The sequence below is a fragment of the Mobula birostris genome, chromosome 14 (assembly GCF_030028105.1).
Source record: "Mobula birostris isolate sMobBir1 chromosome 14, sMobBir1.hap1, whole genome shotgun sequence".
Taxonomy (NCBI): Eukaryota; Metazoa; Chordata; class Chondrichthyes; order Myliobatiformes; family Myliobatidae; genus Mobula; species Mobula birostris.
The window spans coordinates 31,162,895-31,189,367 of NC_092383.1; the positions used below are offsets into that span (position 1 = coordinate 31,162,895).

The 26,473-nt window shown below is 43.1% G+C and overlaps 1 protein-coding gene across 1 annotated transcript in view; it reads right to left on the bottom strand.

The window, feature by feature from the left end:
• LOC140209807 (hepatoma-derived growth factor-related protein 3-like) overlaps positions 1-26,473 on the bottom strand; it is a 137,155-nt gene that overhangs the window by 52,154 nt on the left and 58,528 nt on the right. The window contains exon 3 of the mRNA XM_072278313.1: positions 11,776-11,914. Within this exon, the coding sequence (XP_072134414.1) occupies positions 11,776-11,914 (139 nt within the window). The remainder of the gene's footprint in view (positions 1-11,775; positions 11,915-26,473) is intronic.

Here is a 26,473-nt window from a genome sequence, read left to right on the forward strand (position 1 = left end):
ATGTGTTTACTTCCTCCAATAATTTTTTTATTCACCAGTATCATTTCTCCTATATCAGTTAGTAAGGCACACACATTAACTTCAGCATTTTACATATCTGCAAAAGCTCATACAGTCCTTTTTTTTGTTCTTTTGCTAGCTTTCTTGTTTTTGAATTCCATTTGGTGCCTTCTTCCATATAGGCTTTTTGGAGAGATATACTGTACATCCTTCTTTTAAGATACGTATTAATTCCTTACATGTTATCTATTGTTTGTTTTCTATCCCAGCCCCAATTTACCACAGTCAACTCGTGCTTTATTCAGATTTAAAATCCAGGTTTCTGATTCCACTGATTTAACTTTCATGTTGTGATTATTGTTTCCTAAAGGCCTCTTAACTACCAGATCATTAATTAATCACTTTTCATTACGCAACGAGATCCAAATTAGTCCATTGCCTTGCTGATTCATCAGCAGATTGATCTAGAAAACTCTTTTATAAACTCCTTCCATTCACATTCGTCACAATCACATTCAGTTGACTTTCTGAGTCTGAAGTACTCATGATTAAGTACTGTCCATGCTGTCTCATTTCGTGGGAGTACATAGCGAATGAGGCAGCATTGAGAGACAGTCAGGGAGATAGAATAGTGAGAGAGGGAGATAGAATAGTGAGAGACAGAGACAGAAACAGAAAGAGAGAATTGAAAATGAGTCAATTCTAGTGTAAGTTTATCAATCAGGAACATTAAGGTTTTGCCTCGCTGACACTGCTGGCTATATCCATTGATTTTTGCATTTTAGCTATGATTTCCATGATGCATTACATTACCTTTTCAGTTTGGGGCTTAGGTACACTCTCATCAATGCCACCTTCTTCTTATGTTTTCCTAGTTCCACCAAAATTGACTCCCCCATTTTCGGAGAAAAGGTCCTTCCACTCTGCTACCTTTATCCCATTCTTTAGTATCAGGTTACTCTGCCTCCTTCTCCGTTATGCTTCCCTCTTAAGTATCTTGCAATATTTAATTCTCAAACTTGTTCACTGTGCAAACACATTTCTGTAGTGGCTACTAGGTTATGACCATTCATTTTTATTTAGGTGAATCTTGTTTTGAATTTTTCATCTGCTTTCAAATAAAGAATCTTCAGCTTTGTTTTTGTACTATGTTTCCATCTCTGACTCCAATTGGAGGTTAATCCTTATATTTAACTGCTCTGTTCTTTCCTGACCAATTCTGGTTATTATTGACAATCATGTTACCCTGCACAATTCCTTTGTTCTTTCTTTCCCACTTTTCCACCTGACAGGGTGTTCCCTCGGACCTTGAAGGAGACTGGTGTTGAAATTCCAGGGGCCCCGGCAGAAACATTTAAAATGTCGCTGTCTACAGGTGGGGTGCCGGAGGATTGGAGAGTGGCTCATGTTGTTCCGTTGTTTAAAAAAGGATCGAAAAGTAATCCGGGAAATTATAGGCCAGTAAGTTTAATGTTGGTAGTAGGTAAGTTTAACGTCGAAAGTAGGTAAGTTATTGGAGGGAGTACTAAGAGACAGAATCTACAAGCATTTGGATAGACAGGGACTTATTAGGGAGAGTCAACATGGCTTTGTGCGTGGCAGGTCATGTTTGACCAATCTATTGGAGTTTTTCGAGGAGGTTACCAGGAAAGTGGATGAAGGGAAAGCAGTGGATATTGTCTACATGGACTTCAGTAAGGCCTTTGACAAGGTCCTGCATGGGAGATTAGTTAGGAAAATTCAGTCACTAGGTATACATGGAGAGGTGGTAAATTGGATCAGACATTAGCTCAATGGAAGAAGCCAAAGAGTGGTAGTAGAGAATTGCTTCTCTGAGTGGAGGCCTGTGACTAGTGGTGTGCCACAGGGATCAGTGCTGGGTCCATTGTTATTTGTCATCTATATCAATGATCTGAATAATAATGTGGTAAATTGGATCAGCAAATTTGCTGATGATACAAAGATTGGAGGTGTAGTAGACAGCGAGGAAGGTTTTCAGAGCCTGCAGAGGGACTTGGACCAGCTGGAAAAACGGGCTGAAAAATGGCAGATGGAGTTTAATGCAGACAAGTGTGAGGTATTGCACGTTGGAAGGACAAACCAAGGTAGAACATACAGGGCTAATGGTAAGGCACTGAGGAGTGCAGTGGAACAGAGGGATCTGGGAATACAGATACAAAATTCCCTAAAAGTGGCGTCACAGGTAGATAGGGTCGTAAAGAGAGCTTTTGGTACATTGGCCTTTATTAATCGAAGTATTGAGTATAAGAGCTGGAATGTTATGATGAGGTTGTATAAGGCACTGGTGAGGCCGAATCTGGAGTATTGTGTTCAGTTTTGGTCACCAAATTACAGGAAGGATATAAATAAGGTTGAAAGAGTGCAGAGAAGGTTTACAAGGTTGTTGCCGGGACTTGAGAAACTCAGTTACAGAGAAAGGTTGAATAGGTTAGGACTTTATTCCCTGGAGTGTAGAAGAATGAGGGGAGATTTGATAGAGGTATATAAAATTATGACGGGTATAGATAGAGTGAATGCAAGCAGGCTTTTTCCACTGAAGCAAGGGGAGGAAAAAACCAGAGGACATGGGTTAAGGGTGAGGGGGGAAAAGTTTAAAGGGAACATTAGTGGGGGCTTCTTCACACAGAGAGTGGTGGGAGTATGGAATGAGCTGCCATATGAGGTGGTAAATGCGGGTTCTTTTTTAACATTTAAGAATAAGTTGGACAGATACATGGATGGGAGGTGTACGGAGGGATATGGTCCGTGCGCAGGTCAGTGGGACTAGGCGGAAAATGGTTCGCCACAGCCAAGAAGGGCCAAAAGGCCTGTTTCTGTGCTGTAGTTTCTATGGTTCTATGGTTCTAAATTTCCCCTCACTAGAACCCTGCAACTTTAGTCATGTGATGTGCTCAGACACTGATTCCAATCCAATTCAGATTAAACTCGTGCTAACAGGGCAGGTTCGTCACTGCCCAGGACTATTGCCAGCATCCCACAAACAGAAACCTGCACTAGTCTTTAAGCCATCCTTTCACTCCTCCAGTCTTATTCCATGCTAATTTGTGAATGACTTGGGTAATAATACAGAGATTATCATCTTTGCATTTCTGGACCTGAAATCATAATATTGGTTCTGCAATATTTCCCTATCCTATTTTACTCATTCTCCACTAAGATCTTCACCAGCCCTCATTGGGATTCTCAGCATTCCCTTTCATAACTATAACTCACAGATCCAGTTTTATCCCCACTCTTTCTTTCTTTTACCTGTCCTCATTCTATTTGCATCTACTCTGAACAGATCATTCGCAATTACATCCCTTAAGCTCCATCTCACAGCCAGTAATATGGTTATTTGCATCAAACTCTTCCTTTGCTCCATCATATCCCACGCATTCTACTTGTCCCGTCTGCCTTACCCTCCTTGAGAACTGAAAACAGCTCATGCCCTGACCTATTCCTGGTTCTGATGAAAAGCTGAATCGTTAACACTTTCTCCCTCTACAGATGCTGTTTTCAGCATCTTCTGCTTTTACTTCCAATTACACTTTTAGTTTTTTTTAACCTTTTGATTATTGTGCTTTTAGTTGACTGGGCCAACACTAATTTTGAATGAACTTACGTGAATTAACCAGCTGGTTACCCAATTATATGGGAGAGTAAGACTACTTGTCAACCACTTCATATCAGTGCAATTTAAGAGTACGGGTTGAGAGAACTTTAGTATAAATCTAAACAGGTAAGTGATTAAATTGAAAATAAAAATGACCCCATGACTCACTGAAGTCCACATTCTCTGGATGCTACACTCTGTGGTAAAAAAAAAACACAGTATATTTTTATTGTCCACTCTCTTCTCCTATCAGATTCTATCTTCCCCAGCCCTTGACCTTTCCCACCCACCTGGCTACGGCTCTCATCTTCCAGCTGGCATCTTTCCCCTCCCCCCACCTTTTAATTCTGCACTCTTCCCCCTTTCTTCCCAGTTGTGAAGAAGGGTCTCAGCCTGAAATGTTGACTGTTTACTCTTTTTCACAGATACCGCCTGACTTGCTGAGTTTCTCCAACATTTTGTGTGTGTTGCTCAGTATATTTTAAAATCAGTACAGTGTGCATTTTGGGGAAGTTCCAGGTGCTAGTCTTCCAATGCATTTGAAGTGCTTCTGCTTCCAGCCAGTCTTGGTTAGAAGTTTGAGATGCAGCATTAATGATGCATTGTGTAGTATATTTTACAATAGCACACAATGTTGTGGTTGGTATTTTCAGGAGCTACACCCAAGTAAGAACTAATGAATGTTGGAGTTGGCTGATTCAGCAAATATGAGCCTTACGATCAAGAGAGCAACAAGGTGTGGATTAGTGAGTTATAGAATATACTTGCAATAGGGAAAAGTTCCTCTGTTCAGGACATTTACCACAGCAGGTGTGTAAAAAGGGCCCACAGGGTCATCAGGGATTCCAGCCACCCGAACCACAAACTGTTTCAGCTGCTACCATCTGGCAAATGCTACCGCAGCATTAAGGCCAGGACCAACAGGCTACGGGACAGCTTCTTTCAGGTTAATCAATACACAAGTGGGAGGGAGAGGAGCCAGAGGTTGTGGTACATATAGGTACCAATGACATAGGTTGGAACAGGGGAGAGGTAGGAATGTAATACGTAATTACTAACATTAATTATTATAAACATTAATGTAATAATGTAGGAATAAAATATCCTTCTCCTTAGTGAATACCGAAGAAAAGAAATTGTTCAAAATCTCCCCCATTTCTTTTGGCTCCGCACATAGCTGTTCACTCTGATTCTCCAAGGGACCAATTTTATCCCTCACTATCCTTTTGCAACTAACATAACTGTAGAAACCCTTTGGATTTATTTTCACCCTACTTGCCAAAGCAGCCTCGTATCTTCTTTTAGCTTTTCTAATTTCTTTATTAAGTCTCTGGGTCCAGACAAGATATTCCCTAGAACTGTGAGGGAAGTTAGTGTAGAAATAACAGGGGCTCTGACAGAAATATTTCAAATGTCATTAGAAACGGGGATGGTGCTGGAGGATTGGTGTATTGCTCATGTGGTTCCACTGTTTAAAAAGGGTTCTAAGAGTAAACCTGGCAATTATCGGCCTGTGAGTTTGACGTCAGTGGTGGGTAAATTGATGGAAAGTATTCTTAGAGATGGTATATATAATTTTCTGGATAGATAGGGTCTGATTAGGAACAGTCAACATGGATTTGTGCGTGGAAGGTCATGTTTGACAAATCTTCTTGAATTTTTTGATGAGGTTACTAAGAAAGTTGATGAGGGTAAAACGGTGGATGTTGTCTATATGGACTTCAGAAAGGCCTTTGACAAGGTTCCACACAGAAGGTTAGTTAGGAAGGTTCAATCGTTAGGCATTAATATTGAAGTAGTAAAATGGATTCAGCAGTAGCTAGATGGGAGACGCCAAAGAGTAGTGGTGGACAACTGTATATCAGATTGGAGGACGGTGTGTAGCGGTGTGCCTCAGGGATCTGTACTGGGTCCAATGTTGTTTGTAATATATATTAATGATCTGGATGATGGGGTGCTAAATTGGATTAGTAAGTACGCAGATGATACTAAGATAGGTGGTGTTGTGGGTGATGAGGTAGGTTTTCAAAACTTGCAGAGAGATTTAGGACAGTCAGAAGAGCGGGCTGAAAGATGGCAGATGGAGTTTAATGCTGAAAAATGTGAGGTGCTACATTTTGGTAGAACTAATGAAAATAGGATATACATGGTAAATGGTAGGGCATTAAAGAATGCTTTAGAACAGAGGGATCTAGGAATAATAGCGCATAGTTCCCTGAAAATGGAATCTCATGCAGATAGGGTGGTGAAGAAAGCTTTTGGTTTGCTGGCCTTTATTAATCAAGAGCATTGAGTATTGGAGTTAGGATGTAATGTTGAATTTGTATAAGGCATTGGTAAGGCCAAATCTGGAGTATTGTGTACAGTTCTGGTCACCGAATTATAGGAAGGATGTCAATAAAATTGAGAGAGTACAGAGGAGGTTTACTAAAATGTTGCCTGGGTTTCATCTCCTAAGTTACAGAGAAAGATTGAACAAGTTAGGTCTTTATTCTTTGGAGCGTAGAAGGTTGAGGGGAGACTTGATAGAGGTGTTTAAAATTATGAGGGGAATTGATAGAGTTGACATGGTTAGACATTTTCCATTGAGAGTGGGGAAGATTCAAACAAGAGGGCATGGGTTGAGAATTAGAGGACAAAAGTTGAGGGGTAACATGAGGGGGAACTTCTTTACTCAGAGAGTGGTAGCTGTGTGGAATGAGCTTCCAGCAGAAATGGTTGAGGCAGGTTCTATGTTGTCGTTTAAAGTTAAATTGGATAGATATATGGACAGGAAAGGAATGGAGGGTTATGGGCTGAGTGCAGGTCGGTGGGAATAGGATAGGGTAAGAGTTCGGCACGGACTATAAGGGCCGAGATGGCCTGTTCCTGTGCTGTAATTGTTATATGGTTATATGGTTACATTGATCTGATTGCATATCTGACTGTACATTGATCTGATTGCGTACCTGACTGCACATTGTGACAACAGACCAAGTTATCAGAAGATTGATGCCGATAAGAGAGATAAGAGAGAGACAATGGGGAAACATTCAAAATGCTAATAAATGAGAGATGAGAGAGATTAACGAAAAGAGACACAGTTCCGAGTATTCTCAGACCGGTTGCTTTGAACCTGAACTGTTTGAAGTTTGATGGACAGGCGATACCCCAGCAGGGGGATAAAAGGAACAGGTTCGCTAAGGCAAGCGACACACCACGACACCACGAGATAACGAGACCCTGGAAGTGCGTTGTGCCCCCCCACAAGTTGGTGGGAGATTTTGGAGGTCTGCTCACGGGACGGACCATAGACGCACAGGGTGAAAAGGTACGATCAGCGGGAACCTGGTGTGTGTGTCCGCCCTTGCCTGGGTGCCGGGTTCACCACAGAAGAACAATCGTATCCGGAAAGGAGGGGTCACAGTCAGTGACCTCAGAAGACATTACAAAGGGCTCGCCCGAAAGCTAACTGCGAGGAATATCAAAGGTCTGTTTGAATCTGATTTGAATATCAGCATTTGCTCTCTCTCTCTCTCTCTCTCCCCCCAATGGCACAACAGCGATTACTGCGAACTGAACTAAACTGAACTGAACTCTGTGTCACTTGTGTGACAAGAATACACATAGATAAGATGTTAGCTGTCCTGTGTGATCAGCAGTTGGTCTGCCACCTGTCTTCGGGAGAGAGAGAGATAAGGAACACAATGGAACAGCATTTGGAGATGTGTAATGAAGGGACAGGAGGGAGAGCTGTCTAGAGCGGCTCCCCCTTTGAACCCTGAACTGTTTGAAGTGATGGACAGGCGATACCCCAGCAGGGGGATAAAAAGGGACAGGTTCGCTAAGGCAGGACACACACGACACCCGAGGTAACGAGACCCTGGAAGCGGTGCACCTCTCACAAGTCGGTGGGAAGCTTTTGGCCGGCTGATCGCGGGATCAAGCCATAAGTGCACAGGGTGGAAAGGCACGATCGGTGGGAACCTGGTGTGTGTCTACCCTTGCCTGGGTGCCAGGTTCAGCGCAGGGAAACGATCATATCTGGAAACAGAGGGGTCACGGTCGGTGACCTCAGATGACATCACAAAGGACTTGCCCAACAGCTGACTGTGAAGGTCTGTGTGTGGAAGCTGTGTTGAATATTCATTTGTTTTGCTCTCTCTCCTCCCCCCACACTGTCCATCGCCATGGCAACGATTACTGCGAACTGAACTAAATTGAACTGGACTTTGTGTCACTTTGAAACTGGTCATTTACCCCTAGACAACGATAGAGCTTGATTAACCTTGTTATCTTAATTCTGTGCACATGTGTGTTTATCATTGCTGAACTGTTGCATTTATTATCCTTTCGATTACTGTGTTGCTTGTTTCTTTAATAAAACTTTCTTAGTTCTAGTAATCCAGACTCCAACTGAGTGATCCATTTCTGCTGGTTTGGCAACCCAGTTACGGGGTACGTAACACTTGAGACTGATCATTTTACCCCTAGACTGCAATAGAGCTTGATTGATTCCTATTATCCTAGTTCTATGTACATGTGTGTTTTATCATTGCTAACCCGTTGCATTTATATCCTTACGTTTAGAGTACTGTGTTACCTATTTCTTTAATAAAACTTTCTTAGTTCTAGTAATCCAGACTCCAACTAAGTGGTCCATTTCTGCTGGTTTGGCAACCCAGTTACGGGGTACGTAACAGCATACATGTATACAAAACAATTCTGTATACAATTTTAGTGTTTGGGTAATATCCTCCCACATTTCCCTTCTTGTTGCTCGTACACTGTGATGGAGATGGAACATAAAGATTTTTACTCCCTTGGATGTAAGAAATAAATAAATGCATATCTATAGTCCTCTCACTTAACAATACTTAGACATTCGTTTGGTTAAGTTAAGTTCTTGTCCAGTTGCTTCATAAAGGTGAGAGTATCTGTTTCCACCACCTTTCCATTCAGCCATTCGTTGGCTGAAAAATATTTTCCTCAGGTACCCTATAAACATCTTATTCCTCATCTTAAACCTATGTCCTCTAGCATTAGAGACATCTGCCAAGGGGAGGTAGTTTTTTAATATCTACTCTAGCTATGCCTCTCATGAAGTATTTATCACTTGCAGGTGCCCACTCTGTTCTAAGGAAAACAAAACCAGCCAGTCTCGTCACCTAACTAAAACATTTCATTTCATGCCACATGCTGGTAGATCTCCCCCACACCCTTTCCAGTGCAATCGTGCCTGTCCTGGAGTGTACAGAGCACAGCCACACATAACCCAAAATTGTACAATCTTATAAATCGATGATCAAAGCAATTCCCTATAAAGTTGTACCAAAACCTTCATGCTCTTATATTTTATGTACTGGCTAACAAAGGCAACAACCCCTAATACCTTCTTCACTATGTTATCTATCATTTCTGCTATCTTCAGGGATGTTTGGACTTAGATCTAAAATATCTGCACAGGTGGATTTTGATATGGATATAATTAACATTGATTGAAAGTAGCTATCAATAAATCTAATCAAATAAAATGATAAACATCATTGGTATTTTGGAAATGTATGAGTATACTTTTCCTAAACCAGTACTTTCGGTTTAAGATGGCGCTACTGAAGATGTGACAGCTTACTGGTAGCTTAAAAGCAAAGGAGTTTGATTAAAACCATTAATAATAACAGCTTTTTTTTGAAGGAAATTATGGTAAACTATCACTGCAAGCAATGAAATGGCGAGCGAAGGCAAAGTGAATTTGTGGGATGTGCCCTGCTGGTGCGCTGTAAAATCAGCGCACTTGGAGTTGGAGCCGTGCTGGTAGGAGTGAATGATTCAGAGGGGACAAGACAGGACAGAGGAGTACTGATGCCCAGCCAACTAACCCAGGTACAAGGGTCGATCGCTCTAAACACCGGACCAAATTGGAGAGGTCGAGAATGGCTTCTTTGGCAGCGAAATCCAGATCCGAAGAGAGTTGATGGGCAGCTTGTTCAAGGCCCGGAGCAGTCCCAGATCCTAATGTAAGGTACAATCTGCTGTTTGGACAATTTAAATTATTGACTGGAAAAGCAGGATGTCAAAAGTTGAATGAGGTTGGATCGCTCTGGGCGCAGAGCTGATATGGAGAAGTCGAGAACGGCTCCTTCAACATTGAAATTTAGGTCTGGAGCAATTTGCTGGTGGCAGGGCCCGGGTCCTAGTGCGAGGTTCAAACATTTTAAATGTCAGCCCAGATAGCCTGGGGGTTTCTCCCTCAGCAGTGCTCAGGCTGTGAGACTGCCCCCAGCTGCTGTGCTTTGCGTCTGGTGAAGTTGGTGGCGATTTGCAGTACTAATATGATGAACTGAGTAGCTAGGCTTTGGGCCTACTCTGGGCTGCTCCGGGGATTTGGATCTGGTGACTCGGTTTTGTTCAGAATGTTGTTGTTGTTGCTCGCTTCTATTGTTTATGGTTTGTTTTGTGTTTTTTTTCCCTCTTTTCTGTGGGCACTGGGCAATTGGTTCCTTGCTTTGCGACTGCCTGTGAGTAAACAAAGCTCAAGGTTGTACAATTCATACATTCTTTGATAATAAATGCATTTTGAAACTTTGGTTTAGAGTTCTGTGTACAGCTTTGGTCACTTTGTTAAGGAAAGCTGCAGCTAAACTGGAGGGAGTGCAGAAAAGAATTATGAGGACGTTGCCAGGTGTAGAATGAGAGGTGAGCCAAGGTACATATTTATTCCTTATAGCATTTAAGAATTAGGGGTGATCTTAGATTTATAAAACCATGAGGAGCACAAATAAGATGGACGGTAGCAGTCACTTCCCCGAGGTAGGGGAGTCCAGAACAACAAGGAATAGATTTAAGGTGAGAGGGGTAGGTATGATTTAAAAGAATTTGAGGGGGCATTTGGTGAACAATATGAACAAGGTGCCAGAGGAAGTGGCTTAAGCAGGTACAATAATATACTTTAAAAAGCACCTGGAATAGGTAAATACAGAGCTAGGACTTAGGGCTTAGATCAGGGGTTCCCAAGGGTCCGCAGACCCCACAGTTAATGGTAGGGTCTGTGGTTGGGAACACCTGGTTTGGAGGGATAAGGGCCATTCACAGGAAATCGTGACTAGGTGGGTGGTCGCCATGATCGGTATGGATCTGTTAGGCCAAATGGCCTGTATTAGTGCTGCATTGCTCGATGACTCCATAATGTGTGAGACCACAAAAGGCATATCATGTGCAGCTTTGGGTATTGTACATTTCAAAGTACATTGATGCATTGGAGAAGATCAGGGGTTTAATTCCCCTCACAGTCGTTAAATTATAAAACAAGATTTCCTGAATTGAACTTATCCATCTGAAAAATTGTAAACTGAAGGGGTTCAAAACCCTTCTCTTTAAAAGGTAGAAATGATATAGGTATGGGCAGGTTATTTAATGTAGACTGTGATGCAAGACAAGGAAAATACAGTGCAAAACTACAAGTCTGAAATGAGGTTAAAAATCTGAAGGAGTGTTATTCTCACTCAGTCACTCTGATTCAGAGTACAGTCCCAGTAAAAGGTAAATGTATGAATTAGCTAATCTCTTATAAATTTCTGCATGAGTTTCAAACCGAGTTGACTAAAGATTACAGGTTAAGTGAAGAAACCGATGATCAGATTCACTATAATTCACTGTAGTAATAGGTCAGCAAAATTAATTTGTATTAAAACTAATCAAACCCTGAGTGTTAATTCATAAACAAGGAATATTTATCACAGAATTTCAGCACAAACTTCTGTAGAACTCTTCTCTTTTGTGAGTTAGTCAACTAATTCCTCTAAGATCTGAAATGGACAGGGTAGATATTTAAGTGTTTGTTTATTTTAAAAGAAGAGACCCATTTTGCTGAATGACATTAAGCTTCAAATTTCATGAGTTTACTGATTTCACTGTTAGTAAAAGCAGCACATTTTCAATGGGAAAGCAGCACTGGTAACTATGTCGCTGATTATACGCAGTTGTAAATCATGTCACAATAGTAAAGTTTAACTACCAGCTTACAAACACAAGCAGGCATGTCGTGAAATATGTGCTTAACTGTTCCTTGTTACACATACAGCAATTATATATAAGTCTTTAAAAATGCTGATATAAAGTGAATTTTTGTTGACCTAACATATTATTACTAAAATACTAAAGCATCCACAAACAGTCCTTACCTGATATCCTGTGAACTTGACACCAGGATTGTTTTCAATCTCCCACAGACCTTCATTGAAGCCTTTTCGCTTGTTAGACTTTCCAAATTTTTCTTTATATTCTTGGTATGGTAAAAGGTCTTTTGGTCCCAGAAAGGCACTAGAATAGAAAACCAATTACTGATCTCAAATGAGTTTCTCCAAGCTTCGTGGGTTAAATAAAGTACACATCAGAACACAATAATGACTCTCTATTCCTCTCCACAGATGCTGCCTGGCCTCCTGAATTTCGTGTGAGCTGCACTGGATTTCCAGCATTTGCAGAATCTCAGTTGTTTGTTGATGACTGATCATACTTACTATCTTCAGGTTGAACTACTGTAAGACCATAAGACCAATTCTCTGCCATTTATTTGAAGTTTCATGATTGAGTTTTGGGAGACTTGACAGAGTGAGTGGTCTAATGGGGTAGCAACATCTTTCATTTCTACAGCTTTAAAAGGGGAAAAAGGCTTCAGGGAAGTGAACGGAACAGGAAATGAAACAGTAGTTATTACCAATCACAGAGATGGTGCTGTGGGGAAGGAGGGACTCTAGAGTATGGATCTCAAGTAGACAAAGACTTGTCTCTCAAAGGTGAAGCAAAGATCCAGAAGATGGAGCGGAGAAAGATGAATGGGAAGTAGGAAGATTTTACGGCTGGGAGAATTTGGAGGAAATATGGAGGGATGACAAGGAGGGCTTTAAAGTTATGACAAATTAAATGAGGGGCTGTCAGCTAGCATAGATCGACAAGTACATGGTTGACACAGGATAGTATATCGGCATCTGAATTTATAAAGATTGGGGTACCTAGCCAGACCAAAGAATTTTGCAGCTGAATTTCTGTCCTTACGTCAATGCTGAAGGTGGGGCGTATTTGGTCTGTAATAGACAGTAGCAAGAATGATGGTCCAAATTCAAAACAAAAGGGTGACATTGCTTCCAGGAGGAATGTAAGCAGCTGTTTTTGATTAAACCAGTCCAAGTGAAGGGTTTCAATCTGAAATATCAACTGTCGATTTCTCTCCCACTGAGTTCAATTTATTGCCTGAGAACTTTAATATAATTTTAGATTGTTTTTCTAGTCGCTGCCTCATCCGTTACAGATTAACTCCAGTACTTTGTGAGTTAAGTTTTAATTTTCATTTTGTGTGGTAGTGCTTCTTTGGTGTGAGATATATAAATAAATAACATTTTGGCATTTTTTTTGTGTGTTCCGAGTAGAGTGTATTCTGGTTAATAGGGACACATCAGGACCAGTACATTTTGGCCCAATAAACAGCTGTTCCCATGAGCTGAAGTTTCATCAGAATAGTTAAAATGGGTTTTAAAAAAAGACAAATTACCACTTAACTAAGTAACAAATTATGTGTTTAAATGAAATACAGAACAAATTAGAACATTCCTACAGTACTATACAACTGCATATTAGTTCCTAATAGTTATTGATGGGGTGCTCAGAGAGGTTTAGTACCACCAGTGAAGGGGCTTGTTCTGTCCATTCTTGGACAACTCACTTAACTTTGAGTCCCACTTGGAGCTCTCACCTGTGGCTCCAAGTAACTCGCGGCTAAACCCCAATACTTCAACAGGCGAGCTGAACCAGGTGAAGGTAGCCAGCGGGCCTTAGACCCCGGTGAGAGAGGGACATGCCTGTACTAGCAAGTGAAGTCAGTTCCGGCGGATGGGGCGGATGAGATTTACAGTGAGATCCAACGGCCAGAAAGGTGGTTCTGCAACATGACGTGGAGAGCAAGGGGTGTGACAAGGCACAGAGGATGTCATGGCAATCCACTGCAACCAAGGAAGAACCCAGTCTGTGGCGACTACTCATACCACTGGACCCAGACGTCTGAAGTCGAGAGAGTGGAACTGCCCCAGTGTAATGGCTTTCCACTTTAAAGACTTTCACATGTAGGTCTCCCATCATTGTTGGATACGACAGACTACCAGCAACAGTTCTCAACTAGGCATTCATCCAGCGTTCACTGCCGAGTTCTCTTGATTAACTGTAAATGAACAAAGTCAGCGCGGACACCTAATGCAGATGAAGACTGCCTTCATACAATGCTTTCAATGATTGTATCCTCCAAACCTTCATTTTCATTGTAGCATTACTATCATCCCCTCAAAACTAATCAAGAAGCTTCAAGACTTCAATTTCCTCACTTGTACTGTGTGCTTAGCCCCCTGCTCTACTTGCTTTACACTTATCACTGTGTGGCTAAACACAGCTCCAATACAATATAGAGGGATCACAAGTGGAGAGACTGAGCAGTTTCAAGTTCCTGGGTGTCAAGATCTCTGAGGATCTAACCTGGTTGCAACATATCGATGCAGCTATAAAGAAGGCAAGACAGTGGCTATATTTTATTAGGAGTTAGAAAAAATTTGGTATGTCAACAAATACACTCAAAAACTTCTACAGATGTACCGTGGAAAGCATTCTGACAGGCTGCATCACTGTCTGGTATGGAGGGGCTACTGCACAGGACCAAAAGAAGCTGCAGAAGGTTGTAAATCTAGTCAGCTTCATCCTGGGTACTAGCCTACAAAGTACACAGGACATCCTCAGGGAGCGATGTCTTAGAAAGGCAGCATCTATTATTAAGGACCTCCAGCACCCAGGGCATGTCCTTTTCTCACTGTTACCATCAGGCAGGAGGTACAGAAGCCTGAAGGCGCACACTCAGCGATTCAGGAACAGCTTCTTCCCCTCTGCCATCCGATTCCTAAATGGACATTGAATCCTTGGACACTACCTCATTTTTTTTTAAAATATACAGTATTTCTGTTTTTGCATGGTTTTAAAAAATCTATTCAATGGTACGTAATTCATTGACTTGTTTATTTATTATTAGTGTTTTTATTTTATTTATGATGGCAGAATATAGCATTAATAGTAAGTCTCTTGGCAGTGCGGAGGATCAGAGGGATCTTGGGGTCTGAGTCCATAGGACACTCAAAGCTGCTGCGCAGGTTGACTCTGTGGTTAAGAAGGTATACGGTGCATTGGCCTTCATCAATCGTGGGATTGAATTTAAGAGCCAAGAGGCAATGCTGCAGCTATACGGGACCCTGGTCAGACTCCACTTGGAGTACTGTGCTCAGTTCTGGTTGCCTCACTACAGGAAGGACGTAGAAACCATAGAAAGAGTGCACAGGAGATTTACAAGGATGTTGCCTGGATTGGGGAGCATGCCTTGTGAGAATAGGTTGGGTGAACTCGGCCTTTTCTCCTTAGAGCGACGGAGGATGAGTGGTGACCTGATAGAGGTGTACAAGATGATGTGAAGCATTGATCGTGTGAATCGTCAGAGGCTTTTTCCCAGGGCTGAAATGGCTAGAACGAGAGGGCACAGTTTTATGGTACCTGGAGTAGGTACAGAGGAGACGTCAGGGGTAAGTTTTTTTTCTGCAGAGAGTGGTGAGTGCGTGGAATGGGCTGCTAGCGGTGGTGGTGGAGGCGGAAACGATTAAGAGACTCCTGGATAGGTACATGGAGCTTTGAAAAATAGACCGCTATGGGTTACCCTAGGTAGTTCTAAGGTAAGGACATCTTCAGCACAGCTTTCTGGGCCAAAGGGCCTGTATTGTGCTGCAGGTTTTCTATGTTTCTGTTTCTATTATTTTTTTTCTCTGCAAGATTCAGTATTACATTGAACTGCTGCTGCTAAATTAACAAATTTCATGTCACATGCTGGTGATAGTAAACCTGATTCTGATTCTTATTCTGATTCAAGTTTGTTGTCATAGGCTGAATCAAAGATGGTGAAGAATCAGCATATATAGAACATAGAATAGTATAGCAAGGTACAGGCCCTTCGGCCCACAATGTTGTGCTGACCCTCAAACCCTGCCTCCCATACAAGCCCCCAACTTAAATTCCTCCATATACCTGTCCAGTAGTCTCTTAAACTTCACTAGTGTATCTGCCTCCACCACTGACTCAGACAGTGCATTTCACGCACCAACCACTCTCTGAGTAAAAAAACCTTCCTCTAATATCCCCCTTGAACTTCCCACCCCTTACCTTAAAGCCATGTCCTCTTGTATAGAGTAGTGTTGCCCTGGGGAAGATGCGCTGGCTATCCACTCTATCTATTCCTCTTATTATCTTGTACACCCCTATCATGTCTCCTCTCATCCTCCTTCTCGCCAAAGAGTACAGCCCTAGCTCCCTTAATCTCTGATCATAATGCACACTCTCTAAACCAGGCAGCATCCTGGTAAATCTCCTCTGTACCCTTTCCAATGCTTCCACATCCTTCCTATAGTGAGATGACCAGAACTGGACACAGTACTCCAAGTGTGGCCTAACCAGAGTTTTATAGAGCTGCATCATTACATCGCAACTCTTAAACTCTATCCCTCGACTTATGAAAGCTAACACCCCATAAACTTTCTTAACTATCCTATCCACCTGTGAGGCAACTTTCAGGGATGTGTGGACATGCACCCCCAGATCCCTCTGCTCTTCCACACTACCAAGTATCCTGCCATTTACTTTGTACTCTGTCTTGGAGTTTGTCCTTCCAAAGTGTACCACCTCACACTTCTCCGGGTTGAACTCCATCTGCCACTTCTCTGCCCACTTCCGCATCCTATCAATGTCTCTCTGCAGTCTTCGACAATTCTCTACACTATCTACAACACCACCGACCTTTGTGTCGTCTGCAAACTTGCCAACCCACCCTTCTACCCCTAGATCCAGGTCGTTAATAAAAATCATGAAAAGTAGAGGTCCCAGAACAGATCCTTGTGGGACACCACTAGTCACAATCCTCCAATCTGAATGTACTCCCTCCACCACGACCCTCTGCCTTCTGCAGGCAAGCTAATTCTGAATCCACCTGGCCAAACTTCCCTGGATCCCATGCCTTCTGACTTTCTGAATAAGCCTACCATGTGGAACCTTGTCAAATGCCTTACTAAAATCCATATAGATCACATCCACTGCACTACCCTCATCCATATGCCTGGTCACCTCCTCAAAGAACTCTATCAGGCTTGTTAGACACGATCTGCACTTCACAAAGCCATGCTGACTGTCCCTGATCAGACCATGATTCTCTAAATGCCCATAGATCCTATCTCTAAGAATCTTTTCCAACAGCTTTCCCACCACAGACGTAAGGCTCACTGGTCTATAATTACCTGGACTATCCCTACTACCGTTTTTGAACAAGGGGACAACATTCGCCTACCTCACATTCCTGTGGACAACGAGGACATAAAGATCCTAGCCAGAGGCTCAGCAATCTCTTCCCTCGCCTCATGGAGCAGCCTGGGGAATATTCCGTCAGGCCTTGGGGACTTATCCGTCCTAATGTATTTTAACAACTCCAACACCTGCTCTCCCTTAATATCAACATGCTGCAGAACATCAACCTCACTCATATTGTCCTCACCATCATCAAGTTCCCTCTCATTGGTGAATACTGAAGAAAAGTATTCATTGAGGACCTCGCTCACTTCCACAGCCTCCAAGCACATCTTCCCACCTTTATCTCTAATCGGTCCAACTTTCACTCCTGTCATCCTTTTTTTCTTCACATAATTGAAGAATGCCTTGGGGTTTTCCTTTACCCTACTAGCCAAGGCCTTCTCATGCCCCGTTTTCGCTCTTCTCAGCCCCTTCATAAGCTCCTTTCTTGCTTCCCTATATTCCTCAATAGACCCATCTGATCCTTGCTTCCTAAACCTCATGTAGGCTGCCTCCTTCTACCTGACTAGATTTTCCACCTCACTTGTTACCCATGGTCCCTTCACCCTACCATTCTTTATCGGTCTCACTAGGACAAATTTATCCCTAACATCTTGCAAGAGATCTCTAAACATCAACCACATGTCCATAGTACATTTCCCTGCAAAAACATCATCCCAATTCACACCCACAAGTTCTAGCCTTATAGCCTCATAATTTGCCCTTCCCCAATTAAAAATTTTCCTGTCCTCTCTGATTCTATCCTTTTCCATGATAATGCTAAAGGCCAGGGAGCGGTGGTCACTGTCCCCCAGACGCTCTCCCACTGAGAGATCTGTGACCTGACCTGGTTCATTATCTAGTACTAGATCTAGTATGGCATTCCCCCTAGTCGGCCTGTCCACATACTGTGACAGGAATCCGTCCTGGACACACTTAACAAACTCTGCCCCATCTAAACCCTTGGAACTAATCAAGTGCCAATCAATATTAGGGAAGTTAAAGTCACCCATGATAACAACCCTGTTATTTTTGCACCTTTCCAAAATCTGCCTCCCAATCTGCTCCTCTGTATCTCTGCTGCTACTAGGGGGCCTATAGAATACTCCCAATAGAGTAACTGCTCCCTTCCTGTTCCTGACTTCCACCCATATTGACTCAAAAGAGGATCCTGCTACATTACCCACCCTTTCTGTAGCTGTAATAGTATCCCTGACCAGTAATGCCACCCCTCCTCCCCTTTTTCCACCCTCTCTTTTAAAGCACTGAAATCTAGGAATATTGAGAATCCATTCCTGCCCTGGTGCCAGTTAAGTCTCTGTAATGGCCACTACATCATAATTCCATGTATGTATCCAAGCTCTCAGTTCATCACCTTTGTCCCTGATGCTTCTTGCATTGAGGTACACACACTTCAGCCCTTCTACCTTACTGTCTTTACACTGTTTATTCTGCTTCTCTTTCCTCAAAGCCTCTCTATATGTTAGATCTGGCCTTACTCCATACACTTTTTTCACTGCTCTATTGCTCTGGGTCCCACCCCCTTGCAAATCAGTTTAAACCCTCCCGAACCATGCTAGCAAACCTACCTGCAAGGATATTGCTCCCTCTCGAGTTCAGATGCAACCCATCCAATCTGTACAGGTCCCACCTTCCCCAGAAGAGATCCCAATGGTCCAGAAACCTAAAACCCTGCTCCCTGCACCAACTCTTCAGCCACGCATTCAACTGCCATCTGCTCCAACTCCTCCAATAGGAGTGAGATTGAAAATCTGGCTGAATGGTGTAACAACAATAACCTCTTACTCAATGTCAGCAAGACCAGGGAGATGACTATTGCCTTCAGGAGGAGGAAACATGTTCTCATCAGGGGATCAGAGGTGGAGAGAGTCAGCAATTTTAAATTCCTTGCTGTCATAATTTAAGGACCTGTCTTGGGCCGAGCACATAAGTGCGAGTACAAAGACAGCATGGGAGCACCTCTACTTCCTTAGGAGTTGGCGAAGATTGAACATGGCATCTTAGACTTTGATAAACTTCTATGGATGTGTGGTGCAGAGTATATTGACTGGCTGCATCGCAGCCTGGTATGGAAACATCAATGCCCTTAAATGGAAAATCCTACTACAAGTAGTGGATTTGGCCCAGTCGATCATGGATAAAGCTCTCCCCGCCACTGAGCACATCGTCACGGAGCGTTGCTGCAGGAAAGCAGCATCCATCAGTATAGAAGGTCTGCACTATTGTAGCCGGGCAACCCGCAAGTGGCAAAGTGATGGATGAGAGCTTCAGTACATGTAAGTCACTGCTTCGGGGTTGCAGAGGAGGTAGGCTGTACTGCAGAAGTTGTTATGCTACGTATTATGCATAAAATCATCTGCTGGAGATCTGAAAGTAACTCACAGCTATTTAAACAAATTAGGATAGACATTATTGTAAGCAATTTTCCAAGAGTCATTTTAATAGGCATTAACTGATTCAGAATAAATGGCCTAATATTTCCCTTAATGTAATAAACAGAGAGAATTTTCAATAAAGAGCTGTTCATTAATATTGTATTTAGGCAGTTACAGAGTTTGTAGTTTACAAATTCTATTTATTGCCTTAAAATTTTAATTAAATTTTACAGTTCATTTTTTGCAGTTTTTGTCTCATTCTTTATGTATTAAATCAATGCCCCGTGTTAAGTAAGATATCTCTATATTGAACTAGCCTTGATGATAATTTTCCTATAATGGACTTCTTTCCAAATTTGGAAGATACATGGTGTTTTCTCCATATTTCTTCTCTCAGAAACCGTTGCTTCATTCTGATCCTCAGTTCCACAGGATTCAGCTAACACTTGGACACACCACAAGCTATTGGTCTTCACAACCTGGCAACAAATTATCAGGACATTGGACCAGACATTGTCAACAGCCATACTTCTTCTCAGGGGTGCAGTGCTAGCTGGAGCACACCCGGCACATCTTTATGAAAAAAGCCGAAATAAACAAGCTAATTAATGAGGTGCTGCCCAGGGTGATTTGAGTATCTCAGAAACTGCTGATCTCCTGGGATTTTTACGCACAACAGACTCTGGAGTTTACAAAGAATGGTGCCAAAAACAAAAAAAAACACATCCAGCGAGTGGATTTAACAAGATGTTTTTGCTCACAGAACAGCCACTTGCTGGATTTTTTGTTTTGTTTTTGGCACCATTCTTTGTCAACTTCAGAGTCTGTTGTGCGTCCTGACGAAGGGTCTTGGCCCTAAACATCGACTGTACCTCTTCCTAGAAATGCTGCCTGGCCTGCTGCGTTCACCAGCAATTTTGATGCGTGTTGCTTTTGGTATAGAGCCCATTTCCAGCTATAGCAATCCCAGCCCTGCCAGTTCAGTTAATCTATGATAGGAGATCAAAGCAGAGACCTACCTTGTTGGTATGTACTAGTAGTAAATTTGATCATTCATTAAGCGAATTGACTCAATGATACAAACCCAATATAGAACTTTAAAACAATACATTAATAACTAAAAAGGGGATTCAAGCACACAACTGGAACATTTTTTTCTAGAGCTAATCTATGCTGCTTATATTAAGCATAATGTTAATAATTGAGCATCAATCCCTATTTAAATAGGGCATTAATTTACTTGTATTAGGAAATTTATACTGCCTTAAAATGAAGGAAATATAACTTTAGCTTGACATTCTAAGAATTTGTACACTTAAATATGTTAGTGATTCAAGGTTAGGCTTGCGGACAAGGGCATTATCACTATGGACATGGCACTCACTAAAGATTCTCTTAGTCATTCATTATTCCACAAACATTTAATTACTTGCCTTTGCGGTATGAAAATGAGCACTTCACACATTGTATTTTAGGAAGAAGGTTAGATTTTGTGGCTGAACTCCAGCCAGCATCTGTTCTGAGTTTAATAGCAAAAGGGAAAGAGATTGTTTTAAACAGAATTTTAACTATTTGAAGACTGAAATAGAATTCCAGCAATAAAATACAACTCAAATTGGTTTATACTGTCGGGACTTTGTGAATAAAACATGTAAGAGTCATTTTATGTGCTTAATAAAAGCAGCAGCCCTTTATTTTCATTATGACCAAATGCTGTTGCCTTTCACCAACGTTATTATGCCAGACACCATCTCTTAAAGTGAACTCAACAACTCGATGACGGTGTTTGTGAATTATGTGGAACAGGTTCTATTATGAATAATATGCGTCACCTGTCGCCCATTATATTACCCTAAATTGCACCCTTCCCCCACCCTCCAGGATCTGCCAAAACTGGCATTGTGAGTCTGTCTGGAGCTCAGATCAGCCGCCCGGCTCAGGCCCTATGCGCTGTGGTTCGAGTACTAGCAGGTAGCTCTAGCTCGTCCAGGGTCATGTCATGAAACGGGGAATATAGTAGTGGAACCATCCAGGACTTGGTGGACTGGCGTCAGGCAATCTACAAAAGTGCATTCACGTTTAACCTTCCTGTCTACAATAAAGGTCTTTTTGCCCTGTTCCAAAATGCAGAACGGACCATTGTAAGGGAGCTTAATGTGCATCACAGTGGATAAAAACCAACGAAGTAGAACGCAGGTCAACTGGAACCCAAGAGTGCTGTATGCCACGATGGGAGGTAGGAAAAGGTGTAAAAGAACTGAGTTTACTGTGGAGGACTGAACGCTGCTGGGATGCTGACCAGATGGTCGTATTGTCAGGAATAAAATCACCCAGCACCCTAGCTGCTGCCCGTGCATCAAATTAGCGGTAGAGTGTTGCAGGTCCTCTTTTGGAGTCGTCTTGAGCCCCAGCAGGACCCATGGGAGACGATCGTGCCAAAACCTGTCCACCAAGGAGGCCCTCAGAGCAGCCTTTATGGAACAGTGGAACCGCGCGCACAGGACATTGCACTGCGGGTGTTACGCCGTGGTGTGATGCAATTTAACGTCGAGGCCCAGAGATCTGATGTGAATCAGAGACCGCAGTCAGTAGAAATACAGATGGGATGCCGAACCAAGGGACCCAGGTGTTGATGGACGCCTGAGCAATGTCTGCTGCAGTCATCAATGCTAGAGGGACAATCTCTGGCCCCCGGTGGTATTGTCAACGTAAGTTCAAACCGTTGCTCAGGGATATCAAAAGGTATTGATGGTACCCGAACGTTATGATTAATTTTTGCCCACTGAAACACAACACAGGCAGCACTCCAGTCTCACACGTTTTTCCTAAGGCCGTGGCGAACTTTAAAGCACCCCGTTTCTGTGAAGCCTTCCAGCCCAGATGCAAGAGGTCGTGAATGGAGTTATAAACAGTATCCCTCCAGTTTGCAGGGTCTATGGGGCAATGGGCAACCAGTCGAGACACTGCACAGGAAAGAAACTCCTGCATCTCTGAACTTGACATCTGTCAATGCAAGCCTGTGACTGCTGTTCCTGTAAGCCAAGAGCCCCCGGGTCAGTAGCTTAGTCGGCTGCCATGTCAGCACAGACAATCCTGACGTGCAAGGCATCGACATCAGCCTGTGAAAGGCAATCAGCCACAGCATTATTTTTCCTTTCGATGTCTGTCACTGATTCTGAAACGTAGGCCAGCTGGCATTGCTGCTGTGCAGACCAAGCATCTGACACTTTGGCTATTGCATGCACGAGGTGTTCGTGGTCAAAAAACACTGAAGTGCCGACCCTCCTGCAGAAAAAGAAAATGGCGGACAGCCAGACAGACAATGAGAAGCTGATGGTCAAACGCGCGGTTCTTCCTCTCGGCGGGGGGGGGGAGAACAGAGCTGCCTGCTAAAGAAGGGCGTCACAAGGCTCCAACCAACTGTTCGTGCACAGCATCCACAGCATAGTCTGCTACAGGTACGTGAGGAGAGGGTGCACCAGTAGGGTATGGAGATGTGCAGAGTGTGATAAACAGTGTGCAAAGGTGTGATAAATGTTTGGCTTTAGATGTGCTGGTGAAAAGTATGTTGTCCAGGTAAACAAAAAGGAAATCTAAGTCTTTTAACATAGAGTCCATGAGTTGCTGAAAAGCCTGTTCTGCATTTTTCAGCCCAAACGGCATGCACAGAAACTCAAACAGGCCAGACGGGGTTATAACAGCAGCTTTAGGAATGTCATCAGTGCCCACAGGCACCTGATGGTAGCCCACGGCTGAGTCCACTTTAGAAAATATTATCTTTCCAGCTAAACGTACCAAAAACGCTTGAATATATGGGACTGAGTAATGACTGGGGGTGGTGGCCTTGTTAAGGTTCTGGTAATCACTGCATGGATGTCAACCACCATTCGGCTTCTGGACCATGTGGATAGGTGAAGCCTAAAGGCTATTCAATCTGCGTACAATGCCGAGCATTGTAGGTACTACTGCAGTTGTACAAGGCCTTGGTGAGACCACACCTGGAGTATTGTGTGCAGTTTTGGTCCCCTAATCTGAGGAAAGACATTCTTGCCATAGAGGGAGTACAAAGAATGTTCACCAGATTGATTACTGGGATGGCAGGACTTTCATATGATGAAAGACTGGATCGACTAGGCTTGTACTCTCTGGAATTTAGAAGATTGAGGGGGGATCTGATTGAAATATATAAAATTCTAAAGGGATTGGACAGGCTAGATGCAGGAAGATTGTTCCCGATGTTGGGGAAGTCCAAAACGAGGGGTCACAGTTTGAGAATAAAGGGGAAGCCTTTTAGGACCGAGATCAGGAAAAACTTCTTCACACAGAGAGTGCTGAATCTGTGGAATTCTCTGCCACAGGAAACAGTTGAGGCCAGTTCACTGGCTACATTTAAGAGGGAGTTAGATATGGCCCTTGTGGCTAAAGGGATCAGGGGGTATGGAGAGAAGGCAGGTACAGGGTTCTGAGTTGGATAATCAGCCATGATCGTACTGAATGGCGGTGCAGACTCAAAGGGCCGAATGGCCTACTCCTGCACCTATTTTCTATGTTTCTATGTTAGCAAACCCAGCCTTTGCGCTGGCCAGCTTTTCAGAGTCCAGTCCACGTATGTGGGAGCCAGTTGTGGAAATGTGGTGCTCGACCCCATGCTTTATGACGCCAGTTGAACATCAGGGCTTGGTGAGGTCTGGGAATTCACCCAGCAGGCGTGTGAATTCACATGTGGTGGTGAATGCACTAGACAGAATCATCACGGAGAACTTACTGAGGTAGAGGGTAATGACCCAAAGTCCTTTGCGTCCACAAGCTGGCAGTTCTTAAGATCCTCTAACAGTCCTTTGGCACACAAGAAATCTGTGCCAAGCAGAGGTCTAGCAACTTTAGGCAAGACAAAGTCCCATGTGTAGCTTCATCCACTGAAGCAGAGTGTCGCGCGCCATATCCCATAAATCCGGATCCTACTGCTGTTGGCCCTTCTAGAAAGGGGCCTTCACTCTCTGCCTTATAATCAACGGGCAATGCTGGCAGCACCCTCACTTGAGTGCCTGTGTCACACAGGAAGAGTTGCCCGAAAAGAGTGTCCACGATGAACAATAGACAACCCTGACAGCTGGAACCTGTGGTGTTCACAGACCTTCGATGTCCCGATACACGGGCACTATCAAAGCTGCATGGTGATCAGCACTTCTTGGCGTCCGTGCCGAAGCACGTGTAGTAACAATATAGACTCAGCATATTCTGGTTCAGAGCCATGAACACGAGTCTACTGGAGGCTCTGCTGACAGGGCTTATAGAGACAGGGAAAGGAGGAGGAATAACACACCTCTGCCTGGCTGAGTGTAGACTGACGGACATTTTAGCAAGCTCCCATTGTCCTACATGCATGCATTAATAAGGGCTGTGTGAATCTGATCAGGCATTTGTTGCATAAAGGGTTCTTTAAAATTAGAACTAGGATGGTGATTTCCCAGGAGAGACAGCATGTAGTCCCTTAGTTCTGAAGGCTTAGTGTCACCTAGGAGAGCAACTCAGACAGTCCAAAAGATAGTTTTCAATATTTATCACGTTCAAGCAGGTCTTCTAGTAGACTCATCACTCTGGCTGCAGAGGGACAACTTAGTGATGCTGAGTAAAATTTGGTATTGTCTGCAGCAATTTCTTGCAGCATGAACTGGGCAAACCACACAGTAATGGACTGCTCCCAAAACTCCAGCAGCTTCAAAGCTATTGTGTTGGTCCAAGAGAGTCAGGGTTAACAATGTAGGATTTTGTGAATAAAATATGCGAGAGCAGTTTTATGTGCTTAGCAAAAGCTGCAGCCCTTTACTTCATGAAGAAAATAAAAGTAGTCACCTTACACTGACATCGTTACATCAGACACCATCACTCAAAAGTGAACAGAACAACTCAGTGACGGTGTTTGTGAATTATGTGGAACAGTTGTTATTATGAACAACATGTGTCATCAGTCACCCATTGCATTACCTTACAATGCCATCAAGATAATAAATTGTAACATATTCTGTCCCATCTCCTAATTCTAATTATTAATAATCTAAGACAATTCCAGTGAAAGGTTTTGCAGGTACTGCATTGATGAAGACCAATTATTCTGGTGACTGAATTTAAAAGTATTTAACGTCTATTATTTTTTTGCAAATTCAAGCCCATGATGTCTTGCCTATACATTGTGCTCTCTTTGATTCTTAGAGTGTTCCTGTTTCCTCCTACATCACAAAGACAAGCAGGTTGGAGGCAAGCAATTTCGAATGAGGTTGGAGGCGAGACTGGATGCGTGACAACTCTGGCAGGGCCTACAAAGAAATTACTTCCTACAATGCTTCACTATCAGATGAGCTCAATGCCTTCTATGCTCGCTTTGAAAGGGAGAATACAACTATAGCTGTGAAGATCCCTGCTGCACCTGATGACCCTGACATCTCTGTCTCAGAGGCCGATGTTAAACTGTCTTTAAAGGGAGTGAGCCCTCGCAAGGTGGAAGGTCCTGATGGAGTACCTGGTAAGGCTCTGAAAACCTGTGCCAACCAACTGGCGGGAGTATTCAAGGACATTTTCGACGTCTCACTACTATGGGCGGAAGTTCCCACTTGCTTCAAAAATGCAACAATTATACCAGTGCCTAAGAAGAATAACGTGAGCTGCCTTAATGACTATTGCCCGGGAGCAATCACATCTACAGTGATGAAATGCTTTGAGAGGCTGGTCATGACTAGACTGAACTCCTGCCTCAGTAAGGACCTGGACCTGTTGCAATTTGCCTGTCACTACAATAGGTTGATGGCAAATGCAATCTCAATGGCTCTCCACACGGCTTTAGACCACCTGGACAACACAAACACTTATGTCAGGATGCTGTTCATCGACTACAGCTCAGCATTTAATACCATCGTTCCTACAATCCTGACTGAGAAGTTGCAGAACCTGGGCCTTTGTACCTCCCTCTGCAATTGGATCCTTGACTTCCTAACCGGAAGACCCCAATCTGTGCGGATTGGTGATAACATATTGTCCTCACTGACAATCAACCTCAGGGGCGTGTGCTTAGGCCACTGCT